Consider the following 18,031-nt stretch of genomic DNA (forward strand, 5'->3'; position numbering starts at 1 on the left):
CACTCTACCAGGTCCAAAGTTGGTACTCAATATCTGTGGAATAAATGAATAAATGAATGAATGAAAGCTTCTTGATTCCCCTGAGACTAAAGCTAAAGAAAAGGAAGCTACAACTAAAGAAATTTGGGACAGAAAGAAGTATAGATAAATAAACCAAGAAATCTAGTTTAATTCTCTTAAGTTGTATCTTCCATATTTTCTAGTATATTCTATTTAGTAGATTTCAGTAAAAATATACAGTGCACATAATATGTGATCAATACAAATACATTCTTTCCTCTTATTCTCTAGAGTTCAGAGAATGGCACATTCATCAATCATCTAGAGTGATATATGTTTAGAGAATTGTAACAGGTCTCACTTGAGGTCTCTTTCTTTGACTTCTGGGCTCATGGCAAGAGACAACCAAACCGGCATCTTTGAGTTTCTCCTCTGGGGACTCTCAGAGCGGGCAGAGCAGCAGCGCGTCCTCTTCCTGCTGTTCCTGTGGATGTATGTGGTCACCGTGGTTGGGAACCTGCTCATTGTCCTGGCCATTGGCACTGACACGCGTCTCCATACGCCCATGTACTTCTTTCTTGCCAGCCTGTCCTGTGCAGACATCCTTTTCACCTCCACCACTGTACCCAAGGCCCTGGTGAACATTCAGACCCAGAGCAATTCCATTTCCTATGCGGGATGCCTGACTCAGCTCTACTTCTTCTTGACCTTTGGAGACATGGACATCTTTCTCCTGGCCACAATGGCCTATGACCGCTATGTGGCCATCTGCCACCCTCTCCACTATACCATGATTATGAGCCGCCAGCGCTGCACCCTCCTAGTTACTGCCTGCTGGACTCTTACGAATCTTGTTGCCATGACCCATACCTTCCTCATATTCCGACTTTCCTTCTGCTCTAAGAAGATCATTCCTGATTTCTTCTGTGATCTAGGACCCCTAATGAAGGTGTCTTGCTCAGACACTCAGGTCAATGAGCTTGTGCTCCTCTTCTTGGGGGGAGCAGTCATTTTAATCCCCTTTATGCTCATCCTAGTCTCTTATATCCGCATTGTTTCAGCCATCCTGAGGGTCCCCTCTGCCCAGGGTAGGCTCAAGGCCTTTTCTACCTGTGGGTCCCACCTTGCTGTTGTTGCGCTTTTCTTTGGGACGGTGATCAGGGCTTATCTGTGCCCCTCGTCCTCTTCCTCTAACTCAGTAGAAGAGGACACAGCAGCTGCTGTCATGTACACAGTGGTGACTCCCCTGCTGAAAAAACCTGCGGAACAAGGACATGAAGGGAGCCCTGGGGAGACTTCTTTGGGGCAAAGTCTCCTTCTTGTGGGGCTAGTAATGTCTGCAGAGAAACTGCCAGTGTCTTCTGTGTCTCCTTTCAGTGAGAAACTGCACAGAAATTTCTACCTCAAGCGTCTCATTTCTGAATCCCACACGTGCTTTATCACCACTCCCCTCTCTGATTCCCTACCATGAATTTTATGTTATTGAGGAAAATCAAGATTTCACATTGTGCTTTAATCTGTGAAGAGTTGCTTATTTACTCATTTGTTTTACTTGAAAAAAGCTTCACAGGGGTAAATGTCTTTTGCAATGTTCATAATTCTAAAAGTCCATGCAGCCTTTTGTGCTAGTTCATTAAAATTCAATCAGTGAGGTTATGGAAAGTGAGTTAATTGTCAAAATATTAGCAAGTAAAGTCAATATTGGATGGCAAAGAGTTCATTTAAACAACTTTAAGTGAACAAATATATTCTTTCCTACAAAAATAGGAAATTATACAAACATATCGCCTCAAGGTTATGAGTCAAAAACCTTTGCAACCATTAAAATAAAGCACAGTTACCATTTTCCTCTGTGTGTGTGTGTGTGTGTGTGTGTGTGTGCATGTGTGTGTATGGTGAGAACACTTAAGATATACCCTGTTAACAAATCACAAGTATAGTATACAATACAGTATTGCTAACTATAGGCATACTGCTGTACATTCAATCTCTGGAAATAATTCATCTTGCAGAACTGAATTTTGTTCTTGACCAACATCTTCCCTTATCCCCTGCATTGCTAAAAGACTCACAGATGATGCTGATGCTGGTGGTCCGAGGACCAAACTTCAAGTAGCAGACCCACTTGCTTGGCAAGGTTACATCAGGCAAGCAGAGAAAGCAATAGTAAAATGGAATCATGGTAGAAATATCTCTGTGTGTAGAAGAAATACAGTTAAAGATAAGAGAGGTATGAAAAAACTTGAATGGAAGAACATAAGAGGTAAAGAAAGTTGATAAAAGAATTTATGAATATGAAAATGTCAAAGGAGTTTTAAAGATATTAGAACTAAGTGAGTCTACTAACCTGGAATCTGGTTATCAATACTTCTAGAGACATCCACAGCTAGCAACTCTTGATGGGGATTTTCAAATCCCTAGGCCACCAGGATGATGGGGAAAACATATTGACTCTGGAGGTCAAGAACTTCTTCACCAATTCTGGACATCTGGTCACTCAGTCTTTTAGAAAAGCAGATTAGAGATGGCGAATTTAAAACCTCTCCAGCAGAGGCACCAATAGTGATTTTTAAATGTGTATGGAAGCTAGCCAATCTCTTGCCATCACATCTGCAAAGCCACATTATATATTCAATCTTACAAAAAGAAACAAAAGAAAATATTTTATGAGACCACGTTTTTTAAGAGTAAATGCAAAATCATTGTCTAAAATTGAAACCATGGAACAAACTCATTGAAGAGCCACATGAGGAAAGAGCTCTGGCTTGGTGCCGAGGAGTTCCAGGTCCTAACCTAAGTGCCTCCACTTATTTTAGATAAGTCTAGTCTTCTCTTCTGTGAAAAGAAATTATTGATAACTGAAAATTTTAGGGAAAATTTCTATGGTTTAGCTATTATAATAGAGACACGCCAGCAAACTGTAGTTTTAAAAGGCTGGACATTTCTCTCTCCTGTACAGGTAAGTAGTCCAGGTCTGATATGTTATACAGTCATCAAGGATCCAGGCTACTTTGTTTTTGGTTTTCTGCCAACTTCAGAGAATAGTTCCATATCATGGTCCAAGATGACTGTTAAATTTTTACCAATAAGTCTTTATTTTAACCTTTAAGAAGAGAGAAGAGGTCAACTGGAAGACATAGCTTTTCCCACTGAGGAAAAAAAACTGGGAAAAGTTGCACATGACTATTGCATTTATATCCTAGTAGCCAGAATTTGGTCACTTGGCCTTCACCTAGTTGCAACAGAGCTTGTAAAATGTATTTATTATACTTGGTGCCCATATGCCCAGCTAATATTATTATTAGTATAGAGAAGCAAACACCATGTATTAAGGGAAAACCAGCCATTTTTGCTATAATGAGATTTCATGATGTCAGTTAAAAACCCTGCTAACATGAAGAGGTGATTAAAACAGGTGAGCTGACAAGTTGCTTATAAGTATTCACTCAGTCATGTTCTAAATATTCAAAGTTGTTGGAATAACAGCCAAGGAGATTTCTTCTTCCTAGTGATCATAAAAGGTGCCCGGTGGAGTGGCAACTAATGAGAGTGGCTGATGACAATTGTGTGATGCCCGAGACATTCTTCCCTGGGAATCATTCTGTTCCCCTCTTCTCCTCCAGGTCAGTACCTAGAGGGACAGAAGCTAGGACCTGACCTTTGGCACTTCTGAATACCTACTACCGAACAGAATAGCAATATCCCTGGGAAAATGAGTTTACATGTCAAATTAGCCTGACATTTGAGAGTACACCAAAATAAAACTACATAAACATATACCACATGAATCTAAATTATTGGAAGTTAGAATTTAAAATAAGCCTGATGAATATACTCAAGGATATTAGGGAAGATGTTAAGAATATGAAGCATAAAAAGAAAAAAGTGGAAATATTAGTTATGAAAACATAACAGTTGAAGTCAATAATTTGTTAGCTGATATAAACAGTGGAAGGAATACAGGTAAAGAATGAATTAGTGAGCCAGAATATCATGTAGTGTCACTTAAAGGCAGCAGTGAAGAATAAAAACATGGACTAGCAAGGGAAAAGGTAAGAGAGATAGAGGATATAAATAAAAGTGTCCACATCTAGAAAATAAGAGTCACAGAAAAAGACAGAGAAAGCAGAGGGAAGGAAATATTTTGAGAAGTAATGATGATAGGTTCTCCAGAAACATAGTAATAAACAACTTCAGAATGAAGGAGCCTGTGAAGTTCCAAACAAACAAAAAAGTACTAAGAAAATGAATCTCTAAACACATTATAGTGGAATTTAAAACACCACAGACACAGAAGTAAGGAGATTTTTTTTTAAATCAACCTCGACTTCTGAGCATGGAGAATGCCAAAGGCACGAAGTGGAATTCCACAAAGAAGTCGGGGAAAAAATAAAAAAAATATGCCTGGCAAATTCTAACCTTTGTTAGTAGAAGCTAAAGAGGAACAGCAGGCTGCTGGTGAACCAAGTACACAAAGAACCTCAGGGAAGGGTACCAAACAAAAAAGATCTGTGAAAGATAACAAAGCTTCTTGTCCACAAAAGATGGTACAAAACAATAAAAGAGAAACATTTCGGAAGAAGATACCTATTCCTCAATTACCCTCTAAATGACCACCTGTCAACCTGCTTCATGGAGACATCATGAGGGCCTGGTGCCAACAATTAAAACTGGGCACCAAAGGCTTGAAACTGGAAGCATATAAGAGACTCTGTGGATATGCTTACCCTAATTAAAAGGACATTCTTGTCACAGCAAAGGAGGCCAAGATCCTGACAAAATCACAAAGAAAATCAAATATGGAAAAGGGGGAATTGACTCTGGAAAGTTCTGATCCTTCTGAAGTCACTGCTCCCCCTGAGGAGGGGCTGCCCTCTCTTGAAGGATCTACTGCTCTCCTTGAGGGAATGGACGTTGTTGTCATGACAGCTTCCACGCGGATGCTATGTTTGCTTCCTGGATCAGAACTGCAGCCACAGGGCTGGGAAGATGGAGGCAGTGAAATTACCACAAGGGGCTTCTGGTGTCAGGTGGTGTGTGGTCCATGGGCAGAGTCTCCCTGCAGACGCAGAGGGTTGGATTCAGCTTCAGTTTTATGCTGGGCAAGCCCAAGTTCCTGAAAAACAAGGGAGAGTGTGTGTGCTGTTCTTGCCACCTGCCTGCAACTTTCCACCCCACTCCTGGAGAACAACATATTGTGCCCCAAACATGTTTACAGGCATAAAGTGTTGATGGAACGCCTCCAATGAGGTTACAATGCTTGGGAAAAGGGTACCGCTATGATTATAATTAATGGCAGAAAAGTGACTACAATCAACTCCATGGGGCCACTGACAGTTGAACTCCAGGCTGCTCCACACCCGCCCCTTCCCCCGTGTTTCCGGTTTATAGGGCTCACAGACTGGTAGGGTATACCTGTTACCCTCAGACTCCCAATGGTGCGTGCTGCTTTGTTGGTTATGTTTTAAAATGGAAAAGGATTTCACAACTTATCATTCATTGCAGTTAATAAGATGAAAAAGTTGATAATACTATCAAATGATTACCCTTCTGAAGTAGGACCCCAGAAGCCTTTTTTAAACTGAGAACCTGAGCTTAGCATTGTGAAGGGGTTGAGTGAAGAAACAAGTATGCTCCCCCACCATGCTGGATTCCCTGCCTGAGAATTCTGACTCCATCAGGAGCTGCTGTCTTCTAAGTTCAGTGACTTCAGACTCCTGACTGTTTTAAGCCAAAGGGAAAGCTATTATTCTCTCCATTCTCCCAAATGCATTCTTTTTCTTTTTTTTCTTTTTTCTTTTTTAGTTTTTTCCAAAACGCATTCTTAATATACAAAACAACATTTTTTGAAGTTTTCTTAACCTGAGATTTCTATGATATGTCTCTGAGATAAAAACACAGGGCACTTTGTCAGTATTCTTTCCACTTGTAACTGTTTTGTATATTTTTAATGATTAAAAGGTTCAAGGTTACTTCTGAATCATAAATATATAATATGTTTAAAAAGTACATATAAAAGAATTCATCTATTGTATTTAGGAAAGTATTTGTTGTATGCAAATTATTGTTAATATTCTTAACTCAATTGGATTAACCCAAAAACATGATTATTAGTGGTCAGAGTTTTTCAGTGTAATAAAGAATGCACACATTTTATTCCTTATTTAAATAAAGGAACACTACAAAGAGAAAATTTTAAGTTTCCAGAAAGAGAATCACATACAAAGTAGCAATTATAATACTGAATTCAGATTTCTAAACAACGTACTAGATGTAAGAAGACAATTGAATGATATTTGTAAAGTATTAATAAAATACATTTAAGTATAAAAATTAATGTCCAGCCAAATGGTTGCTTAAATTTGCAGGCATAATGAAATTATTATCAGTTATACAAAGTCTAAAAGGTTCTCCAGACAAAGATTTACCTTGAAAGCACCTTTAAACAAGGTACTCAAATAAGAAGGAAAACATATCCAGGAAGACGATAGAGGATTTATGGTAAGTAAAGTGGGAAATAACAAAAGTTTCTTCTTGACTAAAAAAATACAGAAAAAGTCTGAAATAAAATTCTAAAATGCTAGATAGTGTCAATACTACGTAGTGGATGAGAGTGGGGGAATACAAGATATGAGAGCATGTTAAAGAACTTGTCTTGGTAGGGGAAATATAGATATATTTAAGAAAACCGTGGGGATAAATTTAGATGCAAGTGTTATAAGTTAAGGGAAAGCATCCTGGCTTGCAAAATAGAATGTGTATATTTCAAAACATCCTCAAGAAGAAAAACCTATTAAATGGGATCAGTAAATGAGAAAAAAATCAGAAGAAAGTATAGCAAATGGGAATTATTGTTTGACTTTATTATACATATTATATCAGCACCTAACAGGTAATGCCCACACTTCTTAAGCAAAATAAAACATTAGCATGTACTATGCCACAAAGAAAGTCTTAATAAATTTTGAAGAAAAAAATATATGTTTTTTCTCCACTGGCATGTTCTTGGACCATAATGCATAATGCAAATATGTCCTCCAACCATAATGTACTAAAGTAAGAAATTGATAATAAAGGGATAGTTTTAAAATTTCTAAATATCTTCAAGTTTAAAGGGTATTACTAAATATGAAGTGAAGTATATACTAAATAAACCTCAGGTTCAAAAGGGAATCATGAGCAAAATTATACTTAGAACTAAAATACAATAAAGAAAAGCTACAAATCAAAAGCAGTAATATAAAAGATCTTTTTTAGTTTTAAATAGACTTACCAGGAAAGAATTACAGTTGAAAATAAAGATCTAAGTATCTAAATTATAAATTGGTGACAGAGCAACAGAGTAACTGTAAAGAAACAAGGAAAACGAAAAAGATAATGGCAGAAATCAGTAAAATAAAGAATTGCAAAACAGCCATCAACAAACTAAGACACTGGTTTCCTGAAAATAAACAGAAAATAAACAAATTGATAACATTAACAGATTTCTAGCAGGACTGATCAAGAAAAAAAAAGAGAACAATACTGTACACATATTTCCAACAAGTTAGGTGAAACAAACCAATTCCTTAAAAGAAACAAACTATAAAACTTTACTCAGAAGAAAGACATACCTGAATAGTCCTATTAAAGAAATTGAATTTGTAGTTAAAACATTCCAATGAGGAACATCCAGGCCTAGTTGCTTTAACTGGAGAATTGAACAGAATAAATGAACAGACATTTCACTGAAGAGGATATAGAGATGACAAGCCTTTGAAAAGATGTTTAATATCATAAGCCAGTAGGAAAAGGCTAAATAACCACCATGAGATATCACTACACATTTGTCAGAATAGCTAAAGTAAAAGATAGTGACAACACTAAATGCTAGTGAAGATGTGGAGAAACTAGATCACTCATATAGTGTTGGTGGGAATGTAAAATGTTACAGCCGCTCTTGAAAACAGTTTGGTCATTTCTTATAAAACTACACATGTAGCTACTATATGATTCAGCAATTGCACTCATGGGCATTTATCCCAGAGAATTAAAAACTTACGTTCACTCAGAAAAACCTCTACGCAAATGTTCATAGAATATTTATCTTAAAACCAACCAACTATATCTTAAAACCAACAAGAAATTAGTATCTAGAATTTGTCCATATATGTGCGGGTTTACTTCTGGACTCTCAATTCCGTTCCATTGGTCCATGTGTCTGTTTTGCTGCCAATACCGTGCCGTTTTGATTATTGTCTCTTTGTAGTATAATTTGAAGTCTGGCAAAGTGATGCCTCTAGCCTTGTTCTTTTTTTCTCAGGATTGCTTTTGCTCTTGAGGGTCTTTTGTACTTCCACACAAATCTGATGATTTTTTGTTCTATTTCTCTAAAAAGTGCCATTGGGATTTTGATGGGAATTGCATTAAATCTGTATAATACTTTAGGCAATAAGGTCATTTAAACTATGTTGATTCTTCCAATCCAAGGACATGGAATATCTTTTCATTTCTTTGCATCTTCTTCAATTTCTTTTAATAATGTCTTACAGTTTTTAGTGTATATAAATCTTTCACATATTTCATTAGGTTTATTCCTAGGTATGTTTCTCTTTTTGTTGCAATTGCAAAAAGAATTTTTTTTCTTTTCTTAATCAATGTCACTCCAATAACTTTTAATTAAAAAAATCTAGAATTTGTAAGAAACTTCTGTCAAAAAAAGATAGGAAAAATGGGTAAAGTATATGAAAAGAGAATTTCATAAAGGGAAACCCAAGTTGTTAACAAGATGTGGAGAGATATTAAATCTCATTTATAATCAGAAAAATAATGAGATGATCTTTACACTAATCAGATGATACCGACTGTTGGTGAGGATATGGGAAAATGGAAAAATCATGTACAATGAAGGGAGTGTAAACTAGTACAGGCAATCAGGAGAACAATCTATCAGTATTTAGAAAAATTAAAATTAAATATATTTACGTATATACATATATTTGAATATACATATATAATTTTGCTAAGTACTGATAAATTGTTCTCCTGATCGCCCATATTGGGATATATATACTTACACATATATGTGTATATATCCATTTATCCTTCTAGATCTACTTTATCTATCTATCTATCTATCTATCTATCTATCTATCTATCTATCTATCATCAATCAAATATCTCCTGTTACCTCGACTCCTGGGCATATACCTCAGATAAAATGAATTAAGGTCTATAGACATGCACAGGCTGTTCATCACAGCATTGTTTGTGGTAGTGTGAGGTTAGGTGTTCATCACTTGGAGAAATGGATGAATAAAATCTGATGAACACATACAGTGGACTATTAGTTAAAAGAAACATCACTCTAGGTGTACATATAGCCACATAGATATTTTCTGTAATTTTTAAAAGTGTGAATATTACAAATACAGAGTATAGTATATAGAATAAAAAATAATCACTCATGTAGTAATCTTAAAATGTTGCCATTGTATATGTGTGTATGTATTTAAATAAAACATTAGAGTTACAGTTGAGAGAACTCTTGAACTCCTAATTCCATCCCAGTGTTTCCTTCCCCAGAGGTAATGTCTGTCATCAAATTTGTGTTTGTCATTCTTATGGTTTTTTTTTATAATTTTACTCAAAAGTTGTGCACCCATGAAAATATTTAATATTGTTTTGCATATTTTAAAATTTTATTTCAATGGCATCATACAGCATGTATTCTGAAACTTGCTTTTTTTACTCAAATCATGTTTTGAGATTTGTCCATGTTGATACACATACTCGAGTTCATTATTTCTGCTGCTATAAGAGGTATATACTATAATTTGTTTATCTCCTCCTGTTGAAAGGCATTTAGGTTATTTCTCGTTTTTCACTACTATAAAAAGTACTGAAATGAACTTTCCTGTACACTACTATTTGGGCACATGAATCAAGGTTCCCTAGAGTATACTGCTAAGAATGAAGTGCTGGGAAGAAGGCCATGCACACCTTAAATTTTACTAGTGGGTTCTATTGGTACCTTTCACTGGCTGGTTCACTCATCTTCACCCTCTAGCTGCTGTGCATCTTGGCTGCTAATGGCTCATAACTTCTCTTTCTGTGGCCAGAGAAGTTAAGCATCCAGGCTCAACTGACCCAGGAGGAACAGAGGCAATCAGTAGCCAATAACTGATTGACACTGGAAAGACAAGATTGGCTCCTTACCTCAAAATGGGACTGATTGAATGGATGCAATTCATGTTTCAGAGCTCCTCTCCAGACCAGGCTGAGTGAAGGTAATGTGCTGATTCCACATCCCTGCTTACCTCCACCTTCTTCTTCTGAGGATACTCCTTCACTAAAACACTTTTGTAACTCCCATGAACCACTCTGCTCCCAGGGAACCTGACTCAGATGACTAAAATTGCCAAATTCTCTCCAGTTTACACAGGTAAGCCAAGGCTTGAAGTCTGAGAAAGAAAAAGCCATTTTAAGAATTGAGGGGAGAGCTTCCAGGCAGAGGAAAAAGACTAGGCAAAGACCCTGAGATCAAAGGGCTTTGTGAATTCAGTGAACTGAAAGCAAGGCAAGATGGCTTAAATTTTGAGAACAAAAGAAAGAAAACAATACTTGCTGAGTTTGTTGATATGTAGGGGCAAGACCAGGTATAACCCAGAGGCTGTTTTTCATTTTTTTCTAATTGTAATAGGAAGTTCTTGAACTGCTTTAAGCAGGAAAGTGATAGGGTTCAATTTAGACTTTCAGAAAATTAATCTGGTTGTGTGTAGAGAATGGGTTGTAAAAAGATAAGCAGGGAGTTAGGTGTCCATACTAAAAGGAGAATGGATCATAAAAATTAATGTTAATGCAAAAAGTAAGAAACACAATGGGATCCGTAGCACAATACGATTTATGTTTATATAACACACAAACCTACAAAGACATGGATTCTTCAAGGACACAAGGACACATTCTTCAAGGCTACCTATGTGGAAGGAAATGAAGGGAATGGAGATTGGAGCTAATAAAAGACAATAAAACCAGGAGATAGATGCCTTGCAAGAAATGGTGTTGATAATGTATTATGAACTGAAGCATTTGATTTACTCAACTCTGCACCCAAGAATACAAAAATCAAAACAACAGCAACCACCCACCTCCCCACTCTTCTTGTGGAGATCCTTGTCTGTGATGGAGAACAGATTCTCTCACAGACATTCCAAATAATCTAAACTTCACTCATTAAGTGGGCTTAACTGAGTGGCAGAGACCTTCCCTAGTGATTAATTCAGCATCTGAGTCAAGGAACCTAAAGGCTAGAGGAAGCAGAATCTCCCTGGAGTGTCATTAGTGAGGAAACAGATGGGCACACACTGAGACGATCTGATGCCTGATCCTAGTGGGATGCCTCTGATGCAATGTCTTAGCTCAACTCCTCATTTCCTGGGGTGGGTGGTGGTTGGCCTCCATGGAGTTGGGTCTTGTCTCTGGGATCTGAGAGAATCGAGGCTGTGATGTTTTGTTGTTTCTCCTTTGCACAAGTTATGTCCTGGTCCCAGGAGACCTAGAAACCGAGCTTCTACCATGTTTGATAGCTCTGTGCCTTGGTGCCCAGGGCAGGTATTGATGTGCATTAGGTATCAATAAAAGTCTATGGATTAAAAGCAAATGCTTGAATCCTTGATTGAAGGCAAGGGCCTTGAGATTCTCCTTGACATTTTCCTTGAAGTGCCTGTAGAAGTACATGCTGTGCTCTGCAAATGTGTTTGCCAATTAATATTCCAAGAGTTTGCCAAAGTGACTCCTTTGTTTCTCTCTAGCATTGAGAGACGTAAGGTCTTGATGGCCAGAAAGCATATTTCCGGAGAACTGTGTGTCAGTTTTGTCTAATGATGTGCTGCTATTCTGAGGGGGCTCCAGGGCCACCTGCTCAGACACCGTTCAAGAAAATCCAAAACCAAAATTTACTTACTAAGGAAGTTCCCTTGGGCAGTGGAAGTTTCTTAGTGGTTGACATCTGAGCCGAGGAGCATGGGGAAAGCAAAACCTGTCTGGAGCCTTAACCAAATAATCTCCCAATAGGCAAACACTAGTCATGTCTTCTGGGCCCCAAGTCCTGGACCGGTCCCTTGGGACATTGAGAAGAGTGAGTGTTACCCAGGAGAAGCCCTAGATATTAGTTCAGTGAGAAATAGATATAAGTAAAAATCACCTCTAATCCCATCATCCAGAGATAATACAATATATTGGTATATTTACTTCTAATACTTTTCTGTGCATGTGGAAATGGTTTCCTTTTTATTGTCATTATTTCCTAAGAAATGTTCCCTGCCCATGAACATGCTGCATAATATTTTACCTGTTTCCAGGTACCATCATATGCTTAAGCATTTCCTTTTTTACATTTCTTTTTTATTTTATTTTATTTTATTTTTATTTTTTAATGCCTAAAGCTCCTTGTCTTCCTAGGTGGTCTCCCATCCAAGTACTAACCAGTAACCAGGCCCGACCCTGCTTAGCTTCCGAGATCAGATGAAATCAGGCGTGTTCAGGGTAGCATGGCCATAGACACTTAAGCATTTCTTAATTGATAGGCATTTAGACTCCTTTTATATTTTAAATTATAAATAATGTTTTGGATATCTTTGTTTATAAAGCTGATTCCATTTTGAATGATTCGTTAGGACATGTATCTCTAGGGATGGAATTATAGAATCAAATTATACGAACAGTAGATTTTTTAATATCTTGATTTTTAAATAATAAAATACCTGATCTTAATGGTTTGTTACATATAGGTTTTTCTGATAATAGACAAAAACACATATATGTATTTTAAAAAATAAGATTACACAAACTTGTATTTTTTATTTAAAATTTCATCACAGAAAAACTTCATATCTGCCTTAAGATAATGTCACTTTTTTACAACTGAATAGTATTTCATTGTATATATGCACAGTAACATAGTGATCGATGTTGGGGGTAATTCCACTTTTTTATGATTACAAAGTTGTCATAAATACTAGTACTTATATCTTTTTATTCTTTTCACTGTTGCTTGAATTCCTATAAAATAAATTCAAAAGATGGAATTGTCTCAAAAAGAATGAATGTTTTAATTTTTTAGATGCTCTAAATTGTTCTCTAATAAGCTCGTCCTAATACAAAATTTCCCTAAAATTTATGAGTGCCCCTTTTTCACACGCTTGCTAGTACTCAGTCTTTTTCTATTGCTCAACTGTTTTTTTTTCCTCTCTTTAACCCCCCACCCCACACCCCCAACCCAACTTCCACCCCAACCTATGGATGTTGGTTTCCCCTTAAGAACTGGATCTCTGAAGGCAGGGCATCTCCTCCCACATCCTTGAGGCGTGCACCTGGGGCCTGGTGCCCCCGGTGCACTCGCACACTCGCACACTCGCACACTCACACACTCGCACTCTGGGGGGCCTGGCGCACCCGGGGTATAGTCCGTGGCTCCACCTGGCTCACGAACACAGGACCTTCTGCGTGTAAAGCAGATGTACTAACCACTACACTATGGAGCCACCCCTCTATTGCTCATCTCTAAGTGAAATTATTTCTCCTGAAATTTTAGGAGAAAGATGTGGTTACAAATAGTTTCCTTAACTTCACAGGTTAAGAGCTCCTTACTTTGTTGTTTTGTTGAAGTGTCCAAAATATGGTAACATTTTCTGATATCTCTTGATTCTGTTTCTCTTCCCCAGTTTTCCCTGTACAGTGTCTTGTCTTTGTCTCCTTTTCCCTGTGCTACTCAATTTCGATTCTATTATCAGTAATTTTGTCCTCTTCCAAATGTATAACACCATCCAAGACCTCTTATAAATCTAAATACCTTTGTGCCACCTCCCTGCTCACCTCTCAGGAGCTCAAACTCCTCCCCATATTAATCCATTATGCATCTTCCTCGAGTTCTCCAAGTCAGATATGGAGGAGCATCCTTGATTTTACCCTTTCTTGTATCTCTAGGATCCAGTCTAGCACTGAAGCTTTGTGATTTCCTCCAAGTGTAGTTAGATCATTTCTTCTCCGATCTTTCCTGCTCTCATCCTAGTTCAGGCCACCCTCCCCACCTGCTGGGCCACTGCTCTCTCTGATTCTCTTCCTGTCCTCTCTCTAACCTGTTCTCCTCATGGAAAATGATCTGTTCAGCCTAAATGGAACCATCCCATGCCACCTGCTTAAAATACTTTAATGATTTCTTATTATCGTTAGAATAAAAAAAACCAGAATGACTCACTGACTTAATCTGCCCCTATGTACCTCCCAGCCTCAACTGGCATCTCTCACCACCTCACTCACAAAACGCCAGCACTGACTTTCTTTCAGTCCTTGAATACACACTTTTGTACCTTTGCAGATGCTGTTCTATCTATTTGGAAAGCTCTTTTTCCAACTTTCTGAGTAGCTGACACCCTCTCAGCTGTCTGGCCTCAGCTTAAATATCTCTCAGAAACACTTTCCGTGACCAAGCAATCTAAGAAGTTGCCTGCTCCTCCCCACCATTACTCTCCATTTTAGACTGCTATTTCCTTGGGGCATTCATCAGTTTGTGATTATTTTTTCCCCTGTCTATTTGCTTTTAGAAGATCTCTCTTATACTGGTCTATAAGCTCCATGAGGGGAGGCAATTATGTCCATCTTGTTCATGGTGGTATTCCCAGCACCTAGCCCAATGCCTGCCATCAATAAATAATACAAGAATAAAGCAAGAAAAGAAGGAAGGAAGCTAAACATCCGGGCACAAATAAAACTGAAGTTGTTTTGTTGAGAAGTGTTGGGAGTCTGAGCCACTCCTAGAAGGGGGTTCAGGTTGTAATGACTGAGTGTAACGACTTCTCCAGCAGAAGAGAGGCCAACTATACAAATTCACCTTGTGGGGTGGCTGGGTGGTAGCATTGAGACAACTGTGACCAGCTCATAACTTGACCAGTGGAGAGTTTGTCACTGTTAGATTTGAAAAGCAGGGAAATTGAGGCCTGGAACAATTCAATGGATTAATCGTGGCCCATTTGGTAGTGGAACCAAGAGCAACCCTAAACTCATTCATACTCTCCTCCAACAGTGTGTCTGTGGCATAAGTGAGGACGCCAAACTGAGATGTTGTTTTATAACTATCGACTATGAGACTAGAGGCACTTTGCTTGAAATCTGTTTTAAGATAGTGAGGTCCCCATCAAAGAAGAGATATAAAGAGAAGACAAGATGTTTATTTGGACAGGGTTGCTAAAAGTCCAGCTCCTTTATAGAGATTGTATGGAGGAGGTAGATAGGTTTGTTTGAAACTAAAATCCTTTCAGCTCTGAGTCATGGTGCTAGGAGCTTGGTCAGAGAGAGGATGGGCTGAATGATCTATGGTGCGGGAGATCCAAGCTCATTTTATCCACCTAAAATAGGGAGAAGGAAGGCTGGAGGAAAATAAAGGGTGACAAAGAGAAGGAAGAGAGTAAAGGAAAATCTATCATTTCCCAAGACCTTTGCTCTTTGGAGTAATTACCCATGTTTGTCTGAAGAAACTGCCTTGGGATTGCTTCCCTGAGGCCTCCCCAAAACTGATAAATACACCCGACAGTCCTGGCTCAGCCACTTCCTCCCTGAACATGAGGCTCAGGCATTAGCTCTCAGGTCCCCCAGCCTTGCTGGGGAACCTACAGCCTTAGGTTCTGTCTCCTTTATTTCAGGGACCAAAAACCCAGGTACCAGTTCCCCTGATTTGCATCCTTACCCTGTTCCAGCACTGAGTGCCACAACCTCACTTAGGGTTGTTTATGTTCTGACTGTGATTTTTCATCGAATACAAGAGAAAAGTGGAGGCAGCAGAACTAGTGAACTCTGAAACCCACACGGAACAGTGAGTAAGTTCTGAACATCTCAGGCTCGTTCTCACTCTCTCTATCTTACCTTCTCTTTTCTCCATTTCCTCTCTCTCACACACATACTCACACACGTAGGAAAGTCTTCATATACTCTAACCCTTTAATATCTAAAGGTAATTAACAATCCCTGCAATCTTTTTAGTGCTCTACAGTTCTCAAAGTGCTGTCACACACCTGCTACATATAATTCTCAAACTTGCAAGAAAGGGTGAGATGAGGAGGCTCAGAGAAGTTGGCTGTTCCTCTCAAGGCCACGCAGCTAGGGGGCAACACAGGAGGTACAAAAGGCTGGTTTTCCAACACTGGTGTGGAGCCCTTTCTCTCATTGCCCTCACATTCTCTCCCCTCTCTGCCCAGCCACACTGCAGAAAGGCCATGTGACTACACAGATGTTGAGAATCCATGGACTCTTACAGGCTCAGGGCAGTGTTTCTCAGGGTATGGAATCAGAATCACCAGGTGACTACTAAAAAGGACTCGGTTCTCGGAACAGAGCTACTAAATCATCATCTCAATAAAGGGGACCTGAACATCTTTTTTTTAACCCATTTCCCATTTAGAAAAAAGTGCAGCTTGCTGCCAGCATTAATTTAATTTTACATAAACACTGTCTTTCAGGCTGAAACAAATATGACTGGTTTCATGTGAAAATAAAATGTAAAAACTGTTCTTGGAGTTATTCTAAACAGAACTTGCCTCTAATCCTAATGTAATAGAAATGTATATGATGATCACTATTTAATAATTTTTTGTGTGTGTGGTAAATTTCAAAGCATGGAACAACACAAAAAGTAATATCATATTCTGCACAAAAGTATTGTGTTTCTCTCTGGATCCTCTTCCCATCCTTGTCGTTGTGTGAACAGCAAACTTTGCAGCAACCAGTTGGATTCTGTTTGCCTGATGTTGGTGGTATGCACTTGGGGAAATGTCTTCCCGACAGGCGAAGAAGTGTGACATCCTCAGTACAAATGACCTTGAAGATATTGCTGCCCTGGCTTGTGATTCTTTTCCAGCATTCTTTCAATCAACGTCAGTCTAAAGTTTACATGGCTGATCACATACTCAGAATTGTCCTTCCTGAACAGGATGTAGGAGTTCAGCACTGTAACATTTAGAAGGTGGCAAAAAAAGTTTTTATAACAAAACTTGTGCCTTTTGCGCTCAGTTGGGCAAGAAGTGAGCATCTGGGAGACCGAAAAAATGGCATAGATGATAGAAGCTCTGTTCATCCCTCTGGCGATCAAATCAAAGTTGTGATAGAAACAAGGAGCAGCAGCAAGGAAAATACACCTGGGATCTAGATGAACAAGCCATACACACAGGGAGAAATACAAGAATACAAGGTAGGACGGGGCGAGGATGCAGGGCTGCCAGGTCTCAAGTGGCTGAGTGGGATGGAGGCTGTGGCGGCAGCAGCAGCAGCAGCAGCAGCAGCAGCAGCAGCAGCAGCAGCTGCCGCCTCTTAAAGGGGCCATGTCCGCAAGCAGATTTTCACCTGCTTGTTCTGAGCACCAGTGCCCATTTGGCTGCACACAGGGGGCACCAGGGACTTACAGGGAGATAGTGTCGGAGTAAGGGCCAAGGTGAGGCTTGCCCTGTACAGAAGTGCAGGCAGTATCCATTGTTCCGTGTTGAGCTCGCCCCCCACCAGTGTGCCAGACACAGCGCCGCCATAGCCATGACATCATCAAACTGGATAACAGAAGTCATTCAGCCCAGAAGATTCCCTGAAAGCCCGCCTCCCTCAACTCATGACCACACCCAAGCCACATCCAGGTATATCCTCAGCGAGTCAGGTGCTCCTTGCTAAGCAGTGCCTAGACTCACACTGGAGGCAGCTGGCTTCGGTTTCTAGTGTGGCCTTTTGAGCTGGCCTTGGTTTCTAGTGGATTGCTTACTGAATCTTAACAGGTGGCCCCGGAGGGGTAGAGGCTTGTCCTAAGTTTGGCCTGCAGCTGAACCCTTCTCGGGACTGTGCCACTGGACACCTACTTCACAAATCCACACTAATAAGATTGGAAGACTCAGAAACTTTGCTTAGTACATAGAAACAGACATGGAAAGACAGACAAAATGGGAAGACAAAGAATCAGAAACCCTATGAGAGAACAGAACAGAGATCCAGATATCAGGGAGTCAAGTAATCTCACAGATGC

The 18,031-nt window shown here is 39.1% G+C and overlaps 1 protein-coding gene and 2 pseudogenes across 1 annotated transcript; 2 read left to right on the forward strand and 1 right to left on the reverse strand.

Moving 5' to 3' along the window:
- Positions 1-391: 391 nt before the first annotated feature.
- LOC102895790 (olfactory receptor 1P1-like) lies at positions 392-1,331 on the forward strand. Its single transcript, XM_015597402.1, is given in 2 exon segments — positions 392-1,254; positions 1,256-1,331. Coding segments are annotated over 2 exon segments (939 nt in total).
- Positions 1,332-4,336: 3,005 nt separating this feature from the next.
- Positions 4,337-5,249, forward strand: LOC102896052 (annotated as a pseudogene).
- Positions 5,250-12,416: 7,167 nt separating this feature from the next.
- Positions 12,417-12,542, reverse strand: LOC112471427 (annotated as a pseudogene).
- Positions 12,543-18,031: the final 5,489 nt, after the last annotated feature.

The sequence above is a fragment of the Pteropus alecto genome, unplaced genomic scaffold (assembly GCF_000325575.1).
Source record: "Pteropus alecto unplaced genomic scaffold, ASM32557v1 scaffold398, whole genome shotgun sequence".
NCBI lineage: Eukaryota > Metazoa > Chordata > Mammalia > Chiroptera > Pteropodidae > Pteropus > Pteropus alecto.